The 24,588-nt window shown below is 42.3% G+C and overlaps 1 protein-coding gene across 1 annotated transcript in view; it reads right to left on the reverse strand.

Annotated features, from left to right (window-relative positions):
• PHF21B (PHD finger protein 21B) overlaps positions 1-24,588 on the reverse strand; it is a 115,889-nt gene that overhangs the window by 58,663 nt on the left and 32,638 nt on the right. The window contains exon 4 of the mRNA XM_044277442.1: positions 7,814-8,104. Within this exon, the coding sequence (XP_044133377.1) occupies positions 7,814-8,104 (291 nt within the window). The remainder of the gene's footprint in view (positions 1-7,813; positions 8,105-24,588) is intronic.

Genomic DNA, 24,588 nt, shown 5'->3' on the forward strand with positions numbered 1-24,588 from the left:
CTTCCATTTAGACCTTTCAGGAGTTAATAATGGTTAAAAAAAAATATAAAAATACTTCTCTTATCCATCTGCTAGTCTACTGCCCGTCACGGCCATCTTGATTAAAGACAACTCGCAAAATCTTACACGGTGACATAATGACATCATCATGCTGGTCGGATGTGATGACAGTATATAACTGATGACGTCACCACCCCCGGCCAGCAAGCCAGTGTGGTGCTGTCATACGCCACACACTTTTTTTCGCGCAGTATCAATCAAGATGGCCACAACAGCCTCTTCATGCGCAAATGGATGAGGTGAGTCTGTACGGTATTTTGTTTTGTTTTTACCACCATTTCAGGGAAAAAATTTATTTGTCACCACGAAGCATGAGGAAATTCGGTTTTGCAGCAAATTGAATTTTCCCTGAAATTTGGATCAAAGTCACTAATCCTGATGCATCCTGAACGGAGCATACCCCATTCAGAATACATTGGCCCTAAACAAATCCTCTGCCAGATCTCAAACCCGGAATGCCAAAACGCTAATGTGAGAGTAGCCTAAGTCCAGTGTTTGTGCTGCTGCAGGCTCACAGGCAGAATGCTACTAGCCAGAGGGTCTCCAGTAATGGTGTGACCTGCTGAGATCATAAAAAATCACAGACAAGACATAAAATACTTAAAGGAGCTAACTCATGATTAATGTAAAAAAAAAAAAAAATCCAGTATAGTACACGAACCAGCTCTGTACCTCACATGGACCCAGAGATATCACCATTATTTCAAGCTGGCAGCTCAGGGTAGGTGTGTCCTATCTTAGAGGGTGTGTCCTTTCTGCAGCAGCTAGTGGCATTTGAAGGATGGAACTGAGCATGTGCTTTTATCTCAGTGAGCAGGACAGATAAATGAGAAAAAGAGGAAACAGCAGGTGGCGCTGTACAGACAGATGTCATGATAAAACTCAGTGGCTATCCTAAATGTTTAATTACATGCAATTACAAAAGTATTCAGATCCAGGTGCCGGTTTGAAAAATTTACACTACTTTTCGCAACCTGTTTAAAATTAAAAAAAATGCATATTATACTCACCCCTTCCTCCAGCACTATTCTCTTTGGGTTGGTCCAGTACTCCTGTCACTGTTCATTTACAAACAATAGCAGTGATGTTCCCGAATAATGCACATGTCAACTGCAGCCAATCACTGTCCTCTGTAGTCTACCACAGTTGCTGATAAGCACAGTGACAGGATATGGGACATGACCGCTGCAGCCAATCACTGTGCTCAGCAGTAGACCACTCATGACAATGATTGGCTGCAGCGGTCACAGTGCCTTATCCAGGCACATCAGCATTCCAAAACAAACAGAGAATGGCGCTGAAAAAACAGGCGAGTATAAGATGCTTTTTTTAGAGCTTGTGTGAGATTTTTAATTATCTCGGATAACCCTTTCTATACAAGGCTGTTCATTTCTTGGAAAATCGGACACAGGAAAAAGTAAAGAGGATAACACAGTTTGGATGCAGAAGAGATCCAGGTCAGTTCTCGATGCTCTGTTGATGTTAGTGATGTTGGTTTGCTGACGACATGTGCATGCAACAGTCCACATTCAGGTTTCCAACTAGAAGGTGTTAGATTGTCTATTACTTGTAGAAATGAGCAAAGTATTGCAAAAATTGGATTCTCTGATTCGACAAATTTTACAAAATAATTCTCTTTGTGACTAATTACTTCATCACAAAGTGCATTTCTTTGTAAGTAGCTGCTGCAATGACAGGGAGTGGCGATTGTGCTGCTCTCTGTCATTGTACCCCTCAGATGCTGCGTTCATCGCCGATCGCGGCATCTGACATTATTATTGAAGTGTAAAATAAAATAAATTAAATCCATTTACTTACCTTATCCATTTGATCACAAAGACGTAGCCGGCACCATCTTGATTGAAGATCTAGTGCGAAATCTTGTGCGGCCTGTGATGACATCATCACATCAGTTGGCGTAATGGCATCATACGTGACAACGCACGGGAATTTTTTGCGAGATCTTCAATCAAGTTGGCGACGGCCGGTTCTTCGTGCACAAACGGAGTACGATTTTTTACATTTTATACCTTCATTCAGGGAAAATTAATTTGCTACCACGAATCACAAGGAAATTCAGCAAATCAAATATTCCCTGAAATTCGGATCAAAGTCCAACACTAGTTACATCAGTACCCCACTAGTCCTCCGAGTCTGCATACCCAAGTACTAGGGGACTATTAACTTTTTTTAGGTATATTGGAGTGTGGGGTTGCAGCATTTAACTTTTAAAGCTACATTGTAACAACCTCTGGCTGTTATCTCCATTTTTCCTATTACAGAGCTTTTTTCCTAGGTGTCAGTTGTCAGTTGTGTAACCACGTTAGAGATACACTGCTGCCCATAATCATACCCTTGGCAAATTTTGACTTAAAGTTACTTTTATTCAACCAGCAAGTAATTTTTTGACAGGAAATTACATAGGTGTCTCCCAAAAGATAAGACGATGTACAAGAGGCATTATTGTGGATTTGTGGGAAAAAAACATTTCTCAGGTTTATTTGCATTTGAGCAAAAAATACAAGATGTTCCGCATTGTGAAAAATCTCAGAGGACGTGGTCGGAAGCCAAAAGTTACACCTGTGCTGGCCAGGAGGATAGTTAGAGAGGTGAAAAAGAATCCAAGGATCACCACCAAGGCCATCCTGGTGAATCTGGGCTCTGCTGGTGGCAATGTCTCAAGGCAGACAATCCAACGGACACTGCACACTGCTGGGTTCCACTTCTCCAGATAAGGCACACAAAAGCTTGCTTTGCAAAAGCTCATCTGGACAAAGAAGAAGACTTCTGGTCTTCTGTGTTATGGTCAGATGAAACAAAAATTGAATTGTTTGGTCACAATGATGTTTCCTTCATTTGGCATAAAAAGGAAGCCTTCAACCCAAAGAACACCGTCCCCACTGTCAAACATGGTGGTGGGAACCTAATGCTTTGGGAGTGTTTTTCAGCCAATGGACCAGGGAACCTAATCACAGTAAATGGCACCATGAAAAAAGAGCAATACATGAGGATTCTCAATGACAACATCAGGCAGTCTGCAGAGAAACTTGGCCTTGGGCACCATGGACATTTCAGCAAGACAATGACCCAAAACACACAGCAAAAGTGGTGAAGAAATGGTTAGCAGACAACGACATTAACGTTTTGGAGTGGCCCAGCCAGAGTCCAGACTTGAATCCAATTGAGAATCTGTGGAGGGAGCTAAAGATCAGGGTGATGGCAAGAAGACCCTCCAACCTGAAAGATTTGGAGCTCATTGCTAAAGATGAATGGGCAAAAATACCTCTGGAGACATGCAAAAAGCTGGTCTACAATTATAGGAAGCGTTTGATTGCTGTAATAGCCAGTAAAGGCTTTTCTATTGATTATTGAGAAGGGTATGAATAATTTTGGACAGGACACTTTTTGCTCAAATGTAAATAAAAGCTGAGAAATGTTTTTTCCCACAATAATGCCTCTTGTACATCGTCTTATTATCCTTTGGGAGACACCTATGTCATTTCCCGTCAAAAAATTACTTGCTGGTTGAATAAAAGTAACTTTAAGTCAAAATTTGCCAGGGGTATGAATAATTATGGGCAGCACTGTATATGTCAGGATAATTTCCCTATGTCTACACTATGTAGGCATACAGTAGCACACGTTACCCATAGGCTCCCACATTTAAAAAATTGTACTGTTTGTATACTTTTAAGGGATATCACAGCAGACTGCGCTATTCTGCTCCGCTGAGAATAAGGTATATCAATATATACCATCCCAGCAGAGGCCAGAAGAACACTCTTTTGCCATATGTCAGGTGAATGGGAATCTACAGATACATTTAATGTTATAGACTAGGATTTTTCCTGATGCATACAGCACATGGACACTACAGATGCCTTGTTTTAGCCTAATCTCCACCCCAAATAGGAAAGATTTAGAAGACTAAAAATAATTACTGGTGGTGCTAGGTCACTGGGACCCCAACAATCAGTTGTGGGATAATCTGACAGCAATTTCCTGTAGCGCCTCCAAGTATTGCACAGTTTATATTTAAAGGGGTTGTCTCACTTCAGCAAATAGCATTTATCATGGAAAGAAAGTTCATACAAGGCACTTACTAATGTATTGTGATTGTCCATATTGCCTCCTTTGCTGGCTGGATTCATTTTTCCCACACATTGTACACTGCTTGTATCCATGGTTACGGCCACTCAGCAATCCAGCAAAGGTGGTCGGGCTTACACAATACAGAAAAAAGCACTAGGCTATGCGCACGCTCATGGTCCAAGCCACCAGGGAGGCCAGTGTCTTTTCCTATAGTGTGCAAGCACGACCACCACTGATGGACTGCAGGGTGGTCGTAACCATGAAAATGAGCAATGTATAATGTGATGGAAAAATGAATCCATCCAGCAAAGGAAGCAATATGGACAATCACAATACATTAGTAAGTGGCTTGTATTAACTTTCTCTGCAGGATAAATGCCACTTACTGAAGTAAGACAACCCCTTTAAATCCACGGACTGTATGTGTAGAGTGAAGGTTGTTCTCTACAGTTCCTTCTAACCCTGGTCAATAGATGAGGGTCCTGAACGTCGGACCCCCTCTCCTTTATGAACCCAGAATTTCCAAGTAGGATATGTAATTAAACAGAAGAGGAGACAAGTCAAGGACTTATACTCCTGGGAATTTTTGGGAATCTTAGAAGACCAACAATAGGCGGAAGCTTCTTACAGTCTGCAAATGTTAAATGTAGAGTCTTTTCTTTGTTCTTTAATACTCTAAACAGCTTGAGGAAACGAATGCTCCAATGCCTGGAGAATATCGACTCCAAATGTCATTAGTCATGTTAATGAAAAGCTTGTAATTAAGTGCCGTCTTGTCTGTTCCAATGAACCTTTTTAAAATCTGCAGAGGCCTTCTTTTCTATGTAACCTAAAAAATAAGTGTCTCAGTGCAAATCCATCTTATTCATGAAATGATACAGAGTGAGTGAATACCACTGCAAGACAGACTCATTAACCAACTAGTATTTCATCTCTGCTGTTACTGACAGGTTTATATTCACTGACAGCAAACAGAGATCTCAAAAATGGTGGAACTGAATGATATATCAAAGGGGTTGTCCAGGAAAGGCCATCAATATCTGACATCCTAGAGGACGATCAGCTGTTCTGCTGTAGCTTTGGCACTTGAAGTCGTTATGGAACTGCCCAGGTCTGTCCATTGTGTATTAGATGGAGCTAGTTGCTGCAGAGTTGCTCCCATAGAAGTGAATGGGAGCAGCACTAAAGTAACCAGTTCTGTCCTTTACACAGTGGATGGAGCTTTGTAGCTCCACAACTGACTTCCAGCAGCAGAACTACCCCCAAATAGCTGAACTGCAGGGGTTGGACCATGCTGATTACATGTTGATGGCCTAGCCTTAGGGCAGGCCATCAACAGTAAAGTCTGGGACAACCTCTTGCTACTGATATGTGTGTGTTAGGAGAGTAGAATGAGATGCCTATAGTTCTTATAGAGGATATCTTCCAATGGAGACAGAAGGTGCAAATCCAAGTTTCTAAGACACTTTGTTAATGGTGAGTTTTCAAGCATATTACTGCCCATGACAGAGCTGGAAAACCTTCCTTCCCATTTTCTAGGGCAGATGTACTTATAATTTATTAAGAATTATCATTTAGGTTGGCTCTAGATCCATCTGCTTTACTTCACACCCCAATAGAGTTAAATTATAGAATTCTGTCTTCCAGCAGCTGCCACTAGAGGGAGCTAACTGACCAAGGATTCAGCTCCCCCTAGTGGCGACAATGTTTTTGTTTCATTTGTCTCAGTTTTTTTCCTAAACTGTTCAGGAGGGGTTTCAAGGGTAATAGGAAAACTTTTTAAATGTGCCCACTAAGGGGGTGACATTTCCCCATAACCTGAAGCACTAAGAGGGCATTGTAACACAGGTTAAGGGCCCACTAGAAGAAGGACCTCTCTCACTTCAATGTATACCTTGTGTATACTGTAAGTCATTTTTCATGCATTTCTTGCAACACCAAACGTCACTTGAGGTACATTGGAGGCCACAATACAACGAGACTGCATATAAGATCCACAGAACTGAGAAGCTCCAAGTTCATTAGAGGATCAACGTGAGAAGATGAAGCCACAAATCTATGTCCCTGATGTAAATCAGATCCCATAACTCCAAACTTCAAACCCAGCAGCGATTGGAAGTAACATTTGCTAATTGCTTATTTAATTAAACAGTCTTGTTCTGCACAGAATTTTATGGTCGTACAATCTGCTCAGAAACACTCAAGCCGGATTCTCTATTTGGCAGGACCCTTAAAATATGGACTTGATGGTCCACAGCCAAGATGCGAATCATGGAACAATTTAATGTTCACAGTCCGTCTCTGCTCCACTGAATCGGTTACGTCTCCCCAACACCCTCCACAGCTACATCATATCGGAAACTAGGAGAACTAAGCATGAGGGGGTGAGTGGGCAAAACCAAATGTATCTATTAGCATAACACTTCTAAAAGAGACAGCCACTATCCATCATAGGAATAGTGAGCACTAGCACTGGAAGATATATAGAGATGGCTAGATAGATAGATAGACATATAGACATAGATAGATACAGGCTCGGACTGGCCCACAGGGGTACAGGTGAATCCCCCGGTGGGCCCCTGAGCAAGGTAGGCCCCTAGTCTCCCACCCCCTGCACAAGTGGCACATAACACAGTAGACTTACTGTACTAAATACATATATATTCAATGTACAGCTCCTCAACCAGCCTATGTTTATATTATTATTTGTTTTATAGATTATTAAAGAAACTCCCCAGTTTATTATTATAGACATGATCAGAGCTGAGATGACTTCTAGGTATAGAGGAAAGCTGCCAGTGTCCTCTTCTCCCCAGGACCTACCTTCTAAGAGTTGCTGCAGGGACCCCCATATTCAATCATCCAGTAGCATATTGCTGCTGTGTGAGCAGGTAATATTTTAATGTACCCGTACAGTGGGTGCCCAAAATAAATTTTACTGGTGGGCCCTAGGCACCCCAGTCTGACATACTAGTTAGATATGAGATAGATAGATGTGCAACCCTAGGAACATTTTAATCTATGCTATATGATGCAGGATATCATCCCGCTGTCATTTCATTAAGTGACTGTGAATGTACAATATGACCTCTGGCGGTGCCTCGCAATGTAATCTAAGTGATTCATGCTTCTAATATAAGCATAAAGCAGAAAATTACTGTAACATCTTATATAATTACAAAAAAACACATGCAGCAAATCAGTTGCAATATCGCCATGGGTTGCAAACCTGACAGACACAGCTCAGCTACAGCTGCATATCTCAATCTAAGTCAACTGGATCCTGCGACCACGGGGACTCTGATGTTTAGTAGATTCCTTAGCAAAGACAACTGCTCTTCTGAAATTGTCCTCCAACCCTGAAGCCCTTAAAACATAGGGAGCAAAAACATGGGAATACCAGCTAGGTTTAGGACTGTCCTAATCTTCAGGACTGAAGATACATGAGCTAAAGTAATAATCATGGGGGAAGGAACTTATGGACCTCCTGTTAATCATCCCATTGAAGAATACTACAGTCAGCCCCTCCAAATCCTGAAATGGCTGATGACGGCGAAAAATAGATTTCATTCACCTTTTAAGAAAATGAAGAGACCACAAATCGAATGTCCCAACACAAAATTTCAGAAAGATGACAAGATTGGATAAAAGTCTCACTTACCTGGGCATGGGGCATCTCTGAAACTCTCCTTGCTGTCATGTTTAAGGTACCCCCCACCAATTTGCTGGTTGTCTGTAGGTTAATGGGGGCAGTCTGTGGGGGTTCAGCACTGTTGGCCGTTGATGGGGCTGAGGCCGTAGCTGTTTTCTGGCCATTGAGGTGTGCAGTCACCATAGTGACAGGTGCTTTGGCCGGGACCACTGAGATGGCAATGCCCCCCTGACTGTTTGGTGCCTTGATGAGCGGGATGGGCTTGGCACTTTCCACAGGACAGCTCCGGACCGCCAGCTTCTGCCAGTCAAAAAGAAACATGAAGTAAGAAGAGAGTTAAGAAAAAAAAAAAAAAAAGGGGGTGAGTTGAAGTAGCCACAAAACCCAGTGCCCTCCTACATGTGTCTATGCACCTCCTTCTGCACCACCTACTGGAGCAGGCACAGGCACAATAAGCAATTGTACTACAGATATCAGAGAGCACCATCTGGCTCTGCTATTTGCATTAAGAGCTACATGCTCACAGCAGAAGACGGGTGATTGAGGTAGCTCATGGCACACAGAAGGAAGCCGACCCACATCCCACAGCAGCATTCTCCTGATGAAACGACTCCAGCCGGGCACATTTAGGGCACCGATTCTGATTCTCCTGCATGAATATTGCTGCATTTATTTCTAACCACAAGGGTTTCTGTTCCTGTGTGATTCCAGCTGAGCTGCCTGTGGAGAATACAAGCTTCAGAACCTGAATGATCCATCTCTCCGTTGTTTCATTGATTTGAGAGAAAATAAGGAATATTTATATTTTATTCTCATTTTAGACCTAGGTATTAACTTGGTAAACTGTTATGGGGGTAGGGAATATGATTTCTATAACTTTACGAGGGGGAGATGATTCTTTTTTTTATTTATTTTTTATATTCTATTTAATTTTATTACTTAATTATTCAATGTATTATTCAACTTTATATTCTTTTTTTATTTGTATTGTTTATTTTTCATTACATTTCCATTTTTAAAGGATCAATTTAAATTTTAACTATCTTTTCATATTTTAATTTCGGCTTATAAAATGAAAATCTACACTGATGCGTGGATTCAATTTCGCTATGTAAATATTTTCTAGCTATCTAATGGATTTTAAATGTCTAGAATATAGAACTAGAAAATGTCAAAGCACAAAAAAAATGGGATTTTGTTTTTAAAATGTCATGGTACTTTAATATTTGTTTTAATAAAATATATATTTTTTTATTATTGCAATTATTATGTTTTAATTTTTTTATAGTTTTAATGGCTAATTTCAAGCTAAGTTGCTAAATAATTAACATAAATAATAGATGTAAACATGATGAGTCTATGATGCATTCTAGTCTTAATAGGCAACATTAAAAAGGTAGGGTTTTGGTGTTTTATTGCAGGAGTGAGGGGAAACTGAGTCATTTTTTTATCATTACCCAGTGCAGGGCACATTTTACACAACAGCAGGAGAGCGGCACGCTTGATTAGACACCGGCTGACCACAATCTTTTCATGCTCTGACTTGTAATTCAGGAATTGTGAGAAATTACTAATGTGTCTCTTTAAAGCTAGTGAAAAAAGAGAAATATAAATTTATTTGTAATTTTGTTATCTACAAAATGTATTTTGTCCAGATACTCATAATTTCTTTTGCTCACTCTCCACACTCCTTAATTTTTCAATTTCATGATAGATAGATATTCTGATTTTTAGCTCATGAAATTGCTCTGGTTACCTTTGTACTCCCTATGTTCTTCAAATGTATGCAGAGATGCTTCCCCAAACTTTCTATACAGTGGAATTCATAGTGGACATGGGGGCTCAATAATAAACATAGACACACCATTAGCTGCAGATTGAAACCACCACATTCCTAACCATTTTGGACAGGAGGTCCAAGGGTCCTGTTTGCTAACATTGTGGCTGTAGGAACCCATTCCTTTACAGGTTCTTACTACCCATTAAAATATTGACAAGATCAACTTAGGTCAATAGGTATTACTGGACTAAAACATAGGCCGTAATTCATCATGCCTTCACTCCAGAATTCTTTCTTCAAAAAGTTGCAAAATGAGTCTTTTGAGTTTTCCTCCAGATTTATCACTGAGACTTTTTTTTAAAAAAAATTGCAATTTCACTCCAGTAGGAGGGCGGAGTAGAAGAATTGGACTAGCTTTTCTAGACGTTTTTCTATACATTTAAGGTTTAGCGATGAGACAAATCTAGCAAAGAATGTGCAACATTTGATAAATTCACCCCATAATATTTATTATTAAAGGGCTTCTGTCACCCCACTAAAGTGATTTTTTTTTTTTGGGCTGGTGAAATTAGTTATATTGCGATATATCACAATATAATTGTGTTACTTACTTTGATCCAGCAGTTTCTTCAAAAAACGAAGTTTTATCATATGTAAATTCGGTCTCTAACAGCAAGTAGGGCGGCTACTTGCTGCTAGCTGCTGCAGAAATCCGCCCTCTCGTCGTGTTGATTGACAGGGCCAGCCGGGATCTCCTCCTCCGGCCAGCCCTGTCGGCATTTCAAAAATCGCGCGCCTCTGTTGATTCGGCGCAGGCGCTCTGAGATGAGGAGGCTCGTCTCCTCAGCACTCCCTCAGTGCGCCTGCGCCGATGACATCACCGAAATAGAAGACGTCATCAGCGCAGGCGCACTGAGGGAGTGCTGAGGAGACGAGCCTCCTCATCTCAGAGCGCCTGCGCCGAATCAACAGAGGCGCGCGATTTTTGAAATGCCGACAGGGCTGGCCGGAGGAGGAGATCCCGGCTGGCCCTGTCAATCAACACGACGAGAGGGCGGATTTCTGCAGCAGCTAGCAGCAAGTAGCCGCCCTACTTGCTGTTAGAGACCGAATTTACATATGATAAAACTTCGTTTTTTGAAGAAACTGCTGGATCAAAGTAAGTAACACAATTATATTGTGATATATCGCAATATAACTAATTTCACTAGCCCAAAAAAAAAAAAAACACTTTAGTGGGGTGACAGAAGCCCTTTAAGTGTAAAAACAAATCAATTTGTTAGAGTGATTCACCTCAAAGCAATATGACAAACACAAAATTAAAAATATGTATTGGACTGTGGCCTCTTAAAAAATGTTGGGAGTGTGTTTTTATCAATGTTATTAATACAGTAGTTGGGCATTCACCTTGACATGGGTGCAACACTAGTGATGGCCTTGCGGTTCGCCCGGCGATCCTCCGAACATGCGAACATATGGCGATGTCCGCGCACACTATATTCTTTTGCATTGCGACGAACATTGACCCATGACACATCGATCAGGTGGGACAGTACAGCCAATTGAGACGTTTCAGTACATGGACACACCCCCACCCTATAACATAACCCAATCTGGCAGTCATTTTACATTATGTGTTTTGCCAGTGTAGGGAGAGGTTGCATTTTGGACCAGGGACAGGCTGTTAGGGACACCAAACGCTAGCTAATAGGGCCACAAAAGTCCTTTTAAGGACTAGTAATGTTGTGATATCGATAGGTGTGATACACAGAGGGAGCGATATACTTATAATATACTTTCTAACATAGAAAATATATTATAGTGCATTTGTATGCTTCCAGAAAATACTGATTGAGGGCAGCGATCTATCAGCTTCCACAAAATAGTGATTGAGGTTTTCCATATACCTGCGTCCACAAAATTACTGCTTGAGGGTGATATACCAGCTTCAACTAAGAACTGATTGAGGCCTGCCATATATCAGCCTCCACAAAATAGTGATAGAGGTTGCTTTTGTAAGAAGAGTTACAAGGTAAATCAGAGGTGGATATCAAGACAGCTCTACACTCATTGTAGAGGAATATAATTGGAGAGGTACCTGCTTAACCTATAGTAGACCTCAAGGAACTGTCTGGAAGTGTCACGATCATGTTTATGGTCGTGACTCCTTGGGAGCCGCATACAGTTGCCCGCGGTTTGGGTTGTAGTGTCAACCGCAGCTGGAGGCATTATGTTGTTAGCCTCAAGTGCGGTTGCCGCGGACAACAGCTATGTGTGCGGTTCCCTTGGAGTTGTGTGCGTGTTTGTAAGCACTTTAGTATGTCTGTGTGCACTCTGTGTTATGTGTGGTGTGCACTGACATCTTTTCTTCACTGTGGCTGTCCGTGGCAACGTTCGGTTGTATAGTGTATATGTGGTGGCAGTGTCCCGGCCTTCGGGCTGACTCCCAGGACACGGTTGCCAACCATGTCGTTGCCTGCGGCAACAGCCACAGTGTGTTTGTTGTTTGGACACTTCCCCTTTAAGTTGTGTTTTCCCTTCTGTGGTATTGGAAGGGTTAACTCCCTTTCTGTGTGTGTGAGTCACGGGGTGTGTCTGACTGTTGGGTGTGGCTTCTTGGCCCTATAAAGCCTCAGTTGAAGGCAGTAGCCAGAGAGGGTGCTTCAGCCATGCTTGCTGGAGACATCCTCCTGGTTTCTTACCAACTGCCAGTGAGGGCCATCCTTCTGGTCATACTAAAGTGCTTACAAACACGCACACAACTCCAAGGGAACCGCACATATAGCTGTTGTCCGCGGCAACCGCACTTGAGGCTAACAACATAATGCCTCCAGCTGCGGTTGACACTACAACCCAAACCGCGGGCAACTGTATGCGGCTCCCAAGGAGTCACGGCCATAAACATGGTCGTGACAGGAAGCACCTCAAACAGTTGAATGTTAAAGGATCGGAAATGATAGGATTCAGTGATTAAAATCGACTGTCCATGACCAGCTTTGGTAAAACATTTCATGAACATAAAGAAAAATAAAATGTATAGTGGGAGGAGCATGACCGAGTGAGTGACGTTACACTGCCGGCCTGACCGCTGCTTTGAGGGAGCTAGTGAGTACTACTACAGACTATTAGCGTAGTTTAACAAAGAGAGAGCCACTTCTTGAGCATTAAATAAATAAACTTTACATATAAAGACTGCTGTGAGCTGGGACCGGTGTAATGGGGTCACTATACACAGGGACATAAGGCGACACATTAATAATTACTGTTACACATAGGGCCATGAGGGGGACCAGCATAAGATGCTATATATGTGTCATCCCCCCATAACAGTGTCTTCCACATATCCCCCCATAACAGTGTCATCCACACATTCACCCATAACAGTGTCATCCACACATCCCCCATAGCAGTGTATCATCCACACATCCCCCATAACAGTGCGTCATCCACAGATATCCCCCATAACAGTGCATTATCCACAGATCCCCCATAACAGTGCGTCATCCACAGATCCCCCATAACAGTGCGTCATCCACAGATCCCCCATAACAGTGTGTCATCCACAGATCCCCCATAACAGTGTGTCATCCACAGATCCCCCATATCAGTGCATCATCCACAGTTCCCTCATAACAGTGCGTCATCCACAGATCCCCTATAACAATGCATCATCCACAGATCCCCCCATAACAGTGTCATCCACAGACCACCATTAGTTCCAAACCACCAAAAGTACACCTTTTGGTTCAAAATATTTTTTTTCTTATTTTCCTCCTCAAAAACCTAGGTGCGTCTTATAAAGCGAAAAATATGGTATACATAAATGCATATATAAGTACTGTATATAAAATAGAACTATTCATAAATGTATAAATAAGTATATAAAACATAAGTGCACATATAACTATATAAAATATAAGTGTATAAAATACAATAAATACATTTAAAATAATAATTTAATCTTTTTATAGTTTGACTGCACGATGAATGGTGCTCTATATACAAAATAAAGAATTGCCATTGGAATCAATGTTTAGATCAACTGACATTGGCATTGAGGCGCAATCTGTTTGCAAAGGAACTTCAACTTGAAATAATGCATAATATCCTAAATACAGTGTAACTGTAGCTGAACAATTGTTTAAAATTTTGCCAGATATTCATGAGCTTTACACACCCTACATCTAGGATGCAGCGCAACTGTCTCTTTTTGCTTAGTTCAAACAGGTCACATGACATGTGGCACGGAAATACTTTTCATGATTCAATTTTGACGTGCTACTATTATCATACTAAACACACAACTTCCACTGTGTCATCCTTAGTTGCAACCAACAAATTTGCATGCCTATTACAGCAACACAAGCAACGTGAGTCGTTTTAAAAAATCAAGTGAAAAGTGGCAAAGTTGTCCATATCAAGTCAGAGGAAAATGTGGCTATACTATGAAATCATGGAAGGAAGGAAGGGAACATGAGAAAGAAGCATTAAGACATAATAAGCTAAGATGAATTGTGGTATTGTGTATAATGTCCACCCAGTCTATGTCACGCCCTGCCCTGTGAGAGGCCTGAGAAGATCTGACAGACTTGCTACATGTGAGTCTATCTGACAGATTGTTCTGTTTCTCTTTGTTGTGGTTTTGGGCAGGATCCCACCTCCTCACAGGTTCTGCTCATTAGCTATTTAGTGGTGCTATTTATACCCGCCTCTTACTATAGCCATTGCGGTTTATATTTGCTTCTGGATTTCTCAGCTGATGTTTGGTGTATATCCTGCTTCCCGTCTGTCTTAAGCAAAGTCCTACTCCTTCTCTTTTTGTTGTGTGTTCTGGCTAGACCTCAGGAAGAAACTGGTTCCTGCACCTTGGACTAGGAACCGGTTGTCTTATCTCCAGCTCCCTAGCTGAGGGGTTACTTCAGTTTCAGCTAGGTTCCAGCACATGAGCACTTCCACCCTAAGGATTTTCTCATGTTGTCAGCAGTCAGGGAAAGGCTCAGGGATTGCTAGGTGGTTGTATTTGGTTTGCTTCCCTTCCCTCACCTACCGTGACAGTCTATTCTGAAGACTAGAGATGAGCGAATCAAAGTTGATGAAGTAGAATTCAATCAGAATTTCAAGAAAAAATCGATTTGCACCGAATCCGAATTTCCACGAATCGCATTTTTATCTAAAATGGCTGCTGCACGTGTTGGGACATGGAGCAAGGAACTCTGGGAACGAGAGATCACCCATAATGCCATGCATGCAGCCAATCAGCAGCCAGCCCTGTGATGTCACAGCCCTATAAAGAGCCTCAGCCATCTTGGATTCAGCCATTTTTGAGTGTACTTAGTGCAGTGAGAGACATCAGGAGGCGCTAGGGACAGTGCTAGGAAAGACATCATTGTGCTAAAAAATTATTTTAGGGAAAGGATAGGGAGGAATCATTCCACAGTACTGAAGCAGAACAGGGTTCAGTAGGGGAGTTTACAGCCTGGGTAATAGGAACAATCCTATTGCACCTTGCTGCACTGACTGGCGATCCAAATTGCCATTACACAGCTCTGTAATTTCAGTAAACCATTCTTGTTATTGGGGTGCAAGTGCTGTTTGATACAGCCATTAACACGGTTCATTACAAGGAAATATTTCTATGTCTTATTTGCCCTCATGCGGTGCAGTACTATGCACTATTTGGCTTGTAAAAGTGGGAAAAAAAGGCTTATTAGACGTTGTGTGGTGAAGTGAGAAAATTACAGCCCTTTTTGGCATGTATTAGTGGCAAAAAATTATCTATTATTTGTCGTTGAGCGGTGCAGTTATATGTTCTAAAGCCCTTTTTGGCGTGTATTAAAGGCAAAAAAAAATATATTATTTGCCTTCAGCGTTGCAGTTTATGTTCTAAAGCCCTTTATGGCGTCTATTATTTGTATTATTGGATTATTTGCTGCTCAGCGGTGAAGTTACATGTTCTAAAGCTCTTTTTGGCATGTATTAGTGGAAAAAATATATATTATTTGTCGTTCAGTGGTGTAGTTACATGTTCTAAATCCTTTTGTGGCGTGTATAAGTGGAAAAAAATAAGCGCCTACTTGCCGTTCAGCAGTACAATTATATGTTCTTAAGCCCTTTTTGGCTTGTATTAGTGCCAATAAAATATATATTATCACCGTTCAGTGGCGCAGTTATATGTTCTAACGCCCCTTTTGGCGTGTATTAGTGGCAAAAAAATATATATTATTTGCCGTTCAGCGGTGAAGTTATATATATGTTCTAACGCCCCTTTTGGCGTGTATTAGTGGCAAAAAAATATATATTATTTGCCGTTCAGCTGTGCAGTTATATGTTCTAAAGCCTTCTTTGGCATGCATTAGTGGGGGAAAAAAAGGGCTTATTAGGTTAGGGTACTTTCACACTAGCGTTTTTCTTTCCCTGCATAGAGTTCCATCACAGAGGCTCTATACCGGAAAAGAACTGATCAGGCATATCCCCATGCATTCTGAATGGAGAGTAAGCCATTCAGGATGCATCAGGATGTCTTCAGTTCAGTCATTTTGATGATCCAAGCGGACAAGAGTACTCCCCTGTATAACTTCGATGTCAGCCAGTGGCAGCTCATGCGTCACACCTGCCGTTTGCTCAGGCTCTTTGAGGATGCCACGTTATTTGTCAGTCGCCAGGACTATGGGATGAGCAACGTCACTGCTTCATGTCCTGTAACAGATGTTGGTAAATCTGGCTGGTCAGGGGACTGGAGACGTGGCGCCTAGATCTCATGGCCACATGAGGCCTGTGGGGGTTGAACTGGAGGAGGGGGACATTGGAGCACAAGCAATGTAGCAAAATGGGTGGTTCTCTACACAGGTGACAGGAGAGGAGGAGCTGGAGCAGCCAGAGGAGCTACAGGGCGATGAGGAAGATGAGGCAGAGGACCCAGACACACTGTGGCAGTATGCAGTGGAGATGGAGGCAGGGAGTCCCTATGAGTCACTTGCACAAATGGCCCGATGCATGCTCATTTGCTTGCGTAGTGACAGCCGAATTGTCACTATTCGGCAGAGGGATGACTTCTGGCTATCCATTTTGTTGGACCCTTGCTACCGGTCCAAAATGGGGGCCTTTTTTACACCCACTGAAAGGGAGGACAAACTGAACTACTATAGAGACATCCTATGTAGTCAGTTGGCCGCTGCCAATCTGCGCCATTGTCCATCCTCTGGCAGGTCTGACCGGGGGAGCCCTCTGCGCTCACGTTTCTCTGTCATGGCTGCTGTAGCAGGGTGGGGGGGGGGGGGGTAGGAGCAGTTCCAGCTCCATCAGCAGCAACTTGAGTCTAGAGTCGCTGATGAGCAGCTTTATTCACCTGCCTAGTGAAGAAACTACTCACCAGCAGTAGCTAGACCTGGAGCAGGACCTGAACCAGCAGGTGGTGGCATACTTGGACAGCACCCTGCCAACCCACATTGAATATCCGCTGGACTACTGGGCAGCCAAACTGGATTTGTGGCCGCAACTGGCAGAGTTTGCCCTGGAAAAGCTGTCTGGCCCGGCCAGTAGTGTGACATCAGAACAGGTGTTTAGTGCGGCAGGGGCCATAGTTACTCCAAGAAGAACTCACCTGTCCACCCAAAATGTGGAGAGACTGACCTTTGTCAAGATGACTCAGACGTGGATCAGCCAGCATTTCCACCCACCGATGCCTGACGCATCAGACTAGATCATCCATGGTGCCACACCAACACTTTGATAAAAGAGACCAGTTTCTATTGGATACCTGCCTCAGCTACTATTCTGATGCTGCCACCCGCCTGATGCCACACATTTGATGCCAAGTGCTCCTTCTTTCACCCACCATCTTTAGCTGGTACTGGTATTGCCACCCACCTCCCCACTCTATCGCCGGGTCACTCTGTGGTTTCCTGATGCTGCTGCCACCTCCACACTATGCTGCTGCCACCTCCACACTATGTCACCTTGCCACTCTGTGGTCTCCTGATGCTGCTGCCACCTCCACACTATGTCACCTTGCTACTCTGTGGTCTCCTGATGCTGCTGCCACCTCCACACTATGCTGCTGCCACCTCCACACTATGTCACCTTGCCACTCTGTGGTCTCCTGATGCTGCTGCCACCTCCACACTATGTCACCTTGCTACTCTGTGGTCTCCTGATGCTGCTGCCACCTCCACACTATGTCACCTTGCCACTCTGTGATCTGATGCTGCTGCCACCTCCACACTTTGTGACCTTGCCACTTTGTAGTCTCCTGATGCTGGTGCCACCTCCACAGTATGTCACCTTGCCACTCTGTGGTCTGATGCTGCTGCCACCTCCACACTTTGTCACCTTGCCACTCTGTGGTCTCCTGATGCTGGTGCCATCTCCACAGTATGTCACCTTGTCACCTCTGTGGCCTCCTGATGCTGTTGCTGCCACCTCCACACTGTCATTGTTCCACCATGTGGCCTCCTCCTGATGCTGCTGCCGCCTCCTCCACATTCTGTCATTGTGCCACTCTGTGGTCTCTTCATGCTGCTGCCACCTCCACACTGTCATTGTGCCACTCCGTGGCCTCCTCATGCTACTGCCACCTCCACACTGTCATTGTGCAACCCTGTGGCCTCCTCCTGATGCTGCTGCTGCCACCACCTTCACACTCTGTCATTGTGCCACTCTGTGGCCTTCTGATGCTGCAGCCACCTTCACACTGTCATTGTGCCACCCTGTGGCCTCCTCCTGATGTTGCTGCTGACGCCACCTCCACCTCCACACTCTGTCATTGTTCCACTCTTGGCCTCCTGATGCTGCTGCTGCCACCTTCATACTGTCATTGTGCCACCCTGTGGCCTCCTCCTGATGTTGCTGCTGACACCACCTCCACACTCTGTCATTGTGCCACTCTTCGCCTCCTGATGATGCTGCTGCCACCTTCACACTGTCATTGTGCCACTCTGTGGCCTCCTCTTGATGCTGCTGCCACCTCCATACTGTGTCATTGGGCCACTCTGTGGTCTCCTCATGCTGCTTCTACCTCACCACTATGTCATAGGGCCACCCTGTGGACTTCTTATGCTGTTCCCACCCTCTCCACTTCATGACTAGGCCACTATTTTGCCTTTTGGGCTGACATCATCATTTATTTGACCCTTCTTCTGATTTGTCAGAAGGAAGGAAAAATGAGACACAACGGATGCTGTCTATGTAACAGCTGTAAGGCCTGCATGACATGGTCCTTATTTTGCATCAGAATTGGCTTATGATTTGGTAGCTAAAAGCAGGAGTGGGTACAAAATACAGAAGACATGCAAATATTCCATTCACATGTCATCTCTGTTTTGCATCCACTCGAATGAAGGTGGATGCTTCACAGACAGGATCCGTTTTTGGGGGTTATTGTTCTGACCGATCAGAGGAAGGGCAAAATAATCATTAACGTCAACACAAACTTACTGCTGACACCCTCTCCACTCTGTCGTGGGGGGGGGGGGGAGGCTCTACTTGTATATGCGTTTAATAGAACAGGTTCTGTACACATCTATGTGGAATCAACTGCCAACTGTGTAAAAGGTGTGTGCTTCTTCTTGACGCTAACATTAACCTGTAAGGCTGAGTTCATACTTGAGTTATTTGGTCAGTTTTTGCCCCGTAACTACCCAAATAAGTGAAGTGTGCAGTGATTCTAAGAGCGACACCTGTCATCTCTATGTCATACTGACTTCACTACCACAGCAGACTCCCTATGCGTGTTACCGCAAGGCACAGTGCTCTATACCACTATAAAAGCTCTCTGCAGCCAGGAAATAGCCGTTTTGTAATGCGATTCTCCACTAATAAACTCGTAGCGAACCAAATGTTTTCGAAAAATTTGGTGAACCAGCCAAATCAAATTTTTGAGAAATTCGCTCATCACTACTGAAGACCTCAGAATTTCTTGAGGTTGGGTGTAGACTAGGCCTATAGGTGAAGATCTCTTTTAATTGCTGTTGACCATAAAGCATTTTGAATTTGTACATAGTGTTTTCCATGAATTTCTATAAAAGAAGATCTGGATGTTACTGTAACCACATCTTAACAAAAACCTGCAAATCAATATTGTTCTTTTTTTATCGAGTGCCTTCATTACAGAGCCGCACAACACCAGTCACTGCTATTGTTTTCACAAGATGTCAATGATTATGGAAAACAGAGGCCTTACGCAGGTGACAAAAGACCCTTCGCTCTTTAGTCTATATGATTTCTATCTCCCCGAGATGCTGCCACATCTCCTCACATCAGCTCCTTATAGCTTTTATTCTATAGTTATGCCTTCTGTAGGTTTAAAAGATATCATAGAGTTTTTGATATTAACTCTATATATACATATAGCCATGATTAGTTCATGAAACAATTCCCCATCTACCTGGTGATACTGGACCCAGTAGGGTTGGATGTAGCATGGAAGTCTGGACCCATGTATAGGGTTGATCAAAGCTTCATCTTGTCTGCTTTCCTTTCTTGCTGGGTTGCAAGCACTTATAATGGATTCTACCATCCTTACAGATACCGAAACAATAATATAAAAGGGTTAAACTAGCTCTATTGCCCTTCTCTACCATGAGGAATAGATTGTGTGGAGCAAAAGCAGGACTATCCTGTCCCAAAATAAGGACGTAGTTGGAATATACACATTGATAAAAATTCTGTAAATTTCAAAATGTCTTGATTTGTACTTATATTGGGAATCAACCATGACCCATTTATATATATTAAAAAAACAGCACTTATAGCACTCTTGAAAGCCCATCCTGTCCATGCATTACAAAAACATATAATTGGTGAGTGAATGAGCGCTGTGTAATACTTAATTTCTCCTGTAGTCGCACTGCAGGGTAATTAAACATTTAAAGGGGTTGTCTATGGAGGGGTTGTACAAGTAATGGCCTATCCTCAGGAGAGGTCATCACCATCTGATCGGCAGGAGTCTAACACCCTGCACCCGTGCCGATCAGCAATTCTGCAACAATTCGAGCGCTGGAAATAGGCACAGTTCCCTCACTATGCAGTGGAGAGAGCTGGTTTCTGCAGCTGATTAGCAAGATGCAGGATGTCAGATGCCCAACGATCAGACAGTGATAGTCTATCCTTAGGTTAGATAATGACTTATAAAGGAGTGAACAACTCCTTTAATGCCAGGTTTCCCCACAGAATGCAGCAGATTGCTATGGGTCCCACCAGGGAGACACTTTGTGATTGCCCAATTGTCAAGGGACCTTTCTAAGTAGAGATAGTCTAAAGTCAACAACCGCTTCAAGGGTAGTTTACAGTTCCTACACCAGAATACACCGTTTTGTTCCTTATAATGGTGGGATCTCTTTAAAATGGAAATATACATGGATCTGAGGACTTGGATTGTCCCTGGTGGAATCCTCTGAGCATGTCAAGAGATTTTTTTTTTTGAGATTCCCCTTTAATGTGAAAATGCTGGTAATCCAAGCTAGGGGAATCAATGAGGAGGACAGAAGATATCAGTTGAACATCTATGATTGGTAGGAAGACAGGAAAGACCTCAGGATGAACATACAATTCATGGCCCTTTTGCACAGGCCAATAATCTGTGAATAAAAAAGTGCTGAATGATGATAGAGTAGCTTGTTTGGTGCATCTATAGTGCATTTAAATGCAGCAATCAGTGTACTGTATGGGGAGTTTGCATATTTTGGGCAGCACGTCCCCTGTTAACACAGGTCATTGTAATGTGCTGCCGACATATGATTTTTATGCCTGTAAAAAAGATGCAATCAACAGCTAATTACTGGACATGTCTACACGGAGAAATGACCAAGGACATTTGTCCATACAAACATCGATTTAGCTGGTCGTTGGCCTATTGAGCTCATGGTGAGAGCTCCTTATCTAAGCAAACATTGAGTATTTTCATTCTGTACAATAATAATTTGAAACTTCCGAGATCGTAATGTATTTACTCTTTCAGATCAGATATTGCCATGATCAAGCCATGCTACACGAAGCCTTTGAAAAAAAAAGTACTCTTGAAGGGAGTTTTATGTAACACATCCTATGTTACTGTAGATCTCTCAAGAGAACACTGAATCAATTCATTCCAGCAGTGGAAAAAAAGTGCAAGCCATCTCAGAAAATATTCTACTAGGATGAAGCTGCTCTATCTAAGCTATATTTAGCTTGAGAAAACGAAATGTTACTGTAGTTTTTATTCTGACTGTTTTGATTCAAATTCAAAGGAGAGGCCTACTCGTTATTGGCGTCTGAGTAGAAGAGTCGTGTTACCAGATTTGCCCGTAATTACTTGAGTGTGTTTCGAAACTGAATAGGTGAAGCCATGACCATGCACTCATTCAGACTAGTCAGTCATACAACCACTCTCCCTTCTCTCCAGGTGCAACTGTGGACAACACTTTTTCAAGCTGAAGGTAGTACAGGTTGTTTCCTTCAGAGGTTTTTCACATTTTTTTTTAGTTTATCAGAGATAATTTAATGCGTTTCCACCAGAATATATGGTACTATGAAGATAGTACGGATTTGTGTAGCAGGAAGGTTCAAGATGTCCTCTGGCCCTTCACGCCAATACTACACTCTTTATCGAAGATGATCTCTACTGACATAACCTTGTCATTTCTCACTTTGAACAATAGGGCCTGTAATAACCTACATGGATAAACCATTGCTGCCAAGATAAGGCAGTGTCCAAACCAGTTTACAAGTTCTTCTGGTCTACTGAGTGAAGTCAGTAGGAAAAAGACAATGTTACAAGATGTGGCTAATTTGATAACAAAGCCTCTAAAAATGACACATAAACAACTTTTCACTAGCAATTTCATGGAGAAGATCATGTAAATTAGAACTGTTATTTGCAGCAGTTTCACAGTACTCCAGACCTCAAGAACCCCCCTAACAGGTTGGGATTTGCATATGTCACATAAGAATGTTCAGTATGTCAGAAATAGTCACGGGTGACCTCACTATGGGATGTCCGTGTGACCAGTGGGGAAGGGGGGGGAGTGGTACTTGAGTTGATAGCTCATTGATAGGGTTCCCATTAGAGTACTTTGCCAAATGTACATATGGTGACAAGGACAATAACTTGCTTTATTGGGGGAGTTCCTATCTCCAACTAGTTAGACCCTATATGGACAGCATATAGTAGTCACTGTTTAAAGCCCCTAGGTCTTGAGGAACTTTAGTAGATCCAAACTGTAATCTGATCCCATCATAACTACACATCCTTAACCAATATGGCCAGATCTATCAAATCAATAGTTAAAGCAATATCTTAAAGTTGTTCTCTGGGCTCTCAATATTGCTGACGTATCCACAAGATAGGTCATCAATATCCAATCAGTGGGATCAGACACTTGGCACACCAGCTGGTCAGCTGTTACCTCCACCCAGAACTATCACTTGGAACAGAGATGGAAGCACAGCTCCATTCAAAGTGTAGTTACTACATCTCAGCTCCCATTCACTTGAGGCTAAGGAAGCTGATCTACATAAAAGACCATGGAGCATCAACTCAGGCCCCAGGGGAGAAGGACAAGAAGCATGAGACCAAATCAAGACAGATGGGGGAGGAAAACCAAACTGGAAAGCAGAATTAAAATAGTGATATAAAGGGCAAATCTAAGTCTTGTGCATATATATGTAGCAGAGCTAACTTTCAATGTTCTGATTCATTCACAGCAAGCAAAGATCTTGAAAATGGTGAAACACAAATTATACAGTATTAGAACATTGTAGACCTTTTCATTATACAATGATTAAGCTTGGTTTACAAAGAACTAACATAGATGATATTGTTGATAATGCAGTTGTGCTAAATGAGGAACTCATCTCAGCAACATTCGTATATCCTCATTACCTCCTACATCAGTAAGAGATACAACTTTTAAACTGCATAGTTAGGCCTATGGTTACACAATGACTTTAAAACCTAGATGGCTGACAACCTGGGTTGTCACCCTGCTTTCCCAGCCTCTTGTGTGGCATATACAGTATGTCTATTTATGCTGATACCCAACAACCAGCGGCCACACAACTCCCAGTATAGAACTGGAGCTGGGAGGATGAGATGAGTAGAACTTACTGTGAACTGTGTTGTTTCTTGCTTTTTCTAGAGTTAGATAATTGGGAGCCAAGGTCCATCTGCCAGAATGTTTGCTGCCCCCTCCTTAAGACCATTGTATTACCAGCCAGCTGTTCCTTCTCTGACTATCCCCCAATTAGAATTTGAAGTGGGATGGTGCAAACAGAAAGGGGACGGGCATGACATTCCCCCTGATAATATCCTCTGGCAACCATCTTTCTTCACACAAAGCAATGATTTGTAACTAGCCAAAGTCATCAATTGTGTCAGGGTCCAGTATCGCATATTAACACAGAGTGATCGACACTCTGAAGGATAAAATACATCAAATGGCACGATGAATATGATTAAATTAATATTATAGATTAAATAATTTAAATATTGTTATATAGATAGATATGAGATAAATAGAAAGATAGATAATAGCTAGATATAAGATAGATAGAAGATAGATGATAGATAGATAGTTAGATAGATAGATAGATAGATAGATAGATAGATAGAAGATAGATAGATAGCAACATAGAAATGAGAGACAGATATGAGAAGATATGAAATATTTAAAGCAGAAAATGGATAAAGTATAACTATTTAATATCCAGTATCTCAAATGATGCATTGAAAGTTCATATAATAAATTATGTATAATAGCAAGATTTAGATAGACAGAGAAAGATAGTTATAACAAAAAGGGGATGAAGGGTGATGATCTATTTAATATCAATATTTTGCACAATTCACTGACAGTTCATTGAATAAATTATGTATGACTGCAAGATAGATAGGCAAGTAGGAAGATTAGATAGATAGATAGATAGATAGATAGATAGATAGATAGTGGATAGATAGATAGATAGATAGATAGATAGATAATAGATAGATAGTGGGGAAAATTGGCTTCTACCTCACAGTATTTCTTTTTGC

Source organism: Bufo gargarizans, chromosome 2 (genome assembly GCF_014858855.1).
Source record: "Bufo gargarizans isolate SCDJY-AF-19 chromosome 2, ASM1485885v1, whole genome shotgun sequence".
NCBI classification, from domain to species: Eukaryota; Metazoa; Chordata; class Amphibia; order Anura; family Bufonidae; genus Bufo; species Bufo gargarizans.